The sequence below is a fragment of the Gavialis gangeticus genome, unplaced genomic scaffold (assembly GCF_001723915.1).
Source record: "Gavialis gangeticus isolate Ggan-Ray unplaced genomic scaffold, GavGan_comp1, whole genome shotgun sequence".
NCBI lineage: Eukaryota > Metazoa > Chordata > Crocodylia > Gavialidae > Gavialis > Gavialis gangeticus.
Window position 1 is genome coordinate 38,464,337 of NW_017729000.1, and position 2,618 is coordinate 38,466,954.

General features: G+C 44.5%; 1 protein-coding gene across 1 annotated transcript in view; it reads right to left on the reverse strand.

Annotated features, from left to right (window-relative positions):
- Window positions 1–2,618, reverse strand: part of LCP2 (lymphocyte cytosolic protein 2) — an 81,284-nt gene that overhangs the window by 33,767 nt on the left and 44,899 nt on the right. Inside the window, exon 4 of the mRNA XM_019506526.1 lies at window positions 2,243–2,308. Within this exon, the coding sequence (XP_019362071.1) occupies window positions 2,243–2,308 (66 nt within the window). The remainder of the gene's footprint in view (window positions 1–2,242; window positions 2,309–2,618) is intronic.

The window sequence follows — 2,618 nt, forward strand, 5'->3', positions numbered from 1 at the left end:
AAACCTCAACAGTACCCCACACTTAGGAAGGAATTCCATTAAAATGGGGGGGGGGGGTAGCTGCTTACTGAAGTTGTCAAGTGTGTATTTTTGTTTTGTTTTGGGGGGATTGAAGTACATTCTGATGGTTTTTAATTATAATTTGGTTCAACACAAAAAATGTACTGCCTTGAATCATGGGAATAGCTATTTGAAAGTAAAATCACACTTTCAAATCTCACTCAAATCTTCAAAGTAAACAGGTGTAATGTAGCCATTCCTTTGCACATAGTTCATAGCAACATCCTATAGAAAAAGCTTACATTATTGTAAAGATTATACAGAAATATACTATATAAAATACACAAAATATATTCAGTACATTTACCATCATATTAAGTATTATAAATATGAAATTTTACACATTAGATTAGCATGCCTATAAAGCACACCTCTGTTGGTCTATTAATAGTAGTAATAATTGAAATTGGATTGCCTTTGCCAAAATACAGTATGAATCTTGCCAATATCTGGAGTCTTTTATTTACACCATGACAGCAGTATATTCCAGCTGCACTAATGGTGTCCAACTTTCTGGCCCCACGGGCCAGATGATTGGCATGGGGTTGGTCTGTGGACTGGATGCCCTGGTCTTCGGGGAGTCCCATGGGCCCTATGCAGTAGATTGTACTTAATTAGACCAGTGCACAACCAGATCCAGGCATGCAAGGCTGGGCCACATGTACAGTTGGGCCAGAACACTAGATTGCAGCCACAGACCAACCCAGCATATGGCCCAACCCTGTGTGCCCAAATCTGGCTGTGCATTGATCCAACCACACACTGATGTGATCTAGTGCTCAGGGGGCACATCTACACATGATTAATGCAGACGAAAAAACTCTGGAACTTGTTGCTTCAGAGATTTTTGCTTCCAGGCATGCTGTTTGAACTTGCACTCAGGATCAAAAAACTATGGATATTGCAATAATATTGCAATATTGCATATTGCTCTAGAGTTTATTTATGCACATCACTCAAAGCCCAGTTGGAGCAGCTCGGGCTGGCGAGGGACCCAGGTCAGCCTGCCAGCCTAGAGCTGCTCCAGTTGGACTCCACCTGCTACAGAGCAGCTGGCTGAGGTATGACGGTGCTTCAAGCATGGGGACTGCCTGATGGCTAGTAGGCCTGTGCAAAGCCGCTAGTATTTGCTTCAGATTCGGCTGGTTCGGGGGGGCAGTGATTCAATTCAGTGATTCGAATCACTGTCCCGAATCGATTCAGTTGAATCTGATTTGGAGATTCCACTGTCAGTGAATGGGCCAAATCTCTGAATCGAACAGGCCCCATCAAAGGCTGCCCCACCCAGCGCCAGCATCCTGACACTTAAAAAGAAAAAAAAAAAAAAAAAGCCCTGCACTCACCCCCTCCTGCCAGGTGGGGGGGCAATCCCCACTGCCCCCCACTGCCCCACTCTGTGTGTGGAGGCTCTTCCATGAGTCCCCAGAGGCCTCTGTGATGGTGTGGCTTTTTTTTTTTTTAAAGTGCCAGGATGCAGGGGCTGGGCAGGGCAGCCATTGATGGGGCTGGGAAAGCAGGTGGGGGCCAGGGGGCACTCAAGGGGGCTGGGGGAGCAGGCAGGGGATGGGGCCTGATGGGGGTTCCCCCATGGTCCCCTTGCCCCTCCTCCATGGAACATGTGTAGACCCTGAGGTGTTTACTGTGCAGTTAATTAGTCAATTGCATAGTAAATGTCTTGTGTAAATGCACCCAGGACACGTTATCTAGTCTGTGGAGCTCTCCACAGGTCTAGACATACGGCAGCAGAGAAGCAAAAATTATTTCTGCCTCTGCTACTCTATCACCATATTTATGTACCTGTGGAGAGCTATGCAAAGACATGGCTCTATAGGCTGGATCTGGCTCACTGGCTGAAGGTTGAGCACCACTGATCTAGATTGTTCCCAATATTCCCTTCTTCATTGACTCCCACACCCATCCTTCAAATCCAGAAGCCCCCAGGGAAGTTGTTCTGGAGTAGTTCTTGACAGCCATCCTTCACATCTCCAATTCCAACATGATTGAGAGCAACAACTGGGTATGACCTTGGAGCATGTTTACTGATGTAGTTATGAGATCGGAGTGTGTGTGGGGGAATGGGTTGTCAAGGTGTGCTTGCAAACATCCCAACAGGGCTATAAGTTGCAAAAGCCTAGTTTGTAAAGGTTGGACTAGATTAAAGAGAACTAAAATATTTACTTACCGTTTTGGAAAGAAACTAATTTTGCCTTCGTTCCTGTTTATTTCCTGACTTAATTTGCTTATAATTCTGTTAAAACAAAAATGGCTATTAAAAACAAATTTAACCACCTTTAAACATTTATCTCCCCTTGTACTTTTATTTCAGTGATTATTTTTTTCAACCTATTTAACCCCTTTGAGGCCCCCTTATGGTAAATAAATTTGTTGGATGCAGAGATTTGAATTTGTGGCCAGTTGGATGGCTGTTTATGGCAGACCTGTGGAGAAACTTTCACCAGGTCTGAAACTAGTTTTAAGCAGTGTTTAAACAGCTGTAAGTTATGTCTCTCCAGGGTAGGACTATCTCTGGTCCGTGTTACCCAGCTTGTGTTACACTA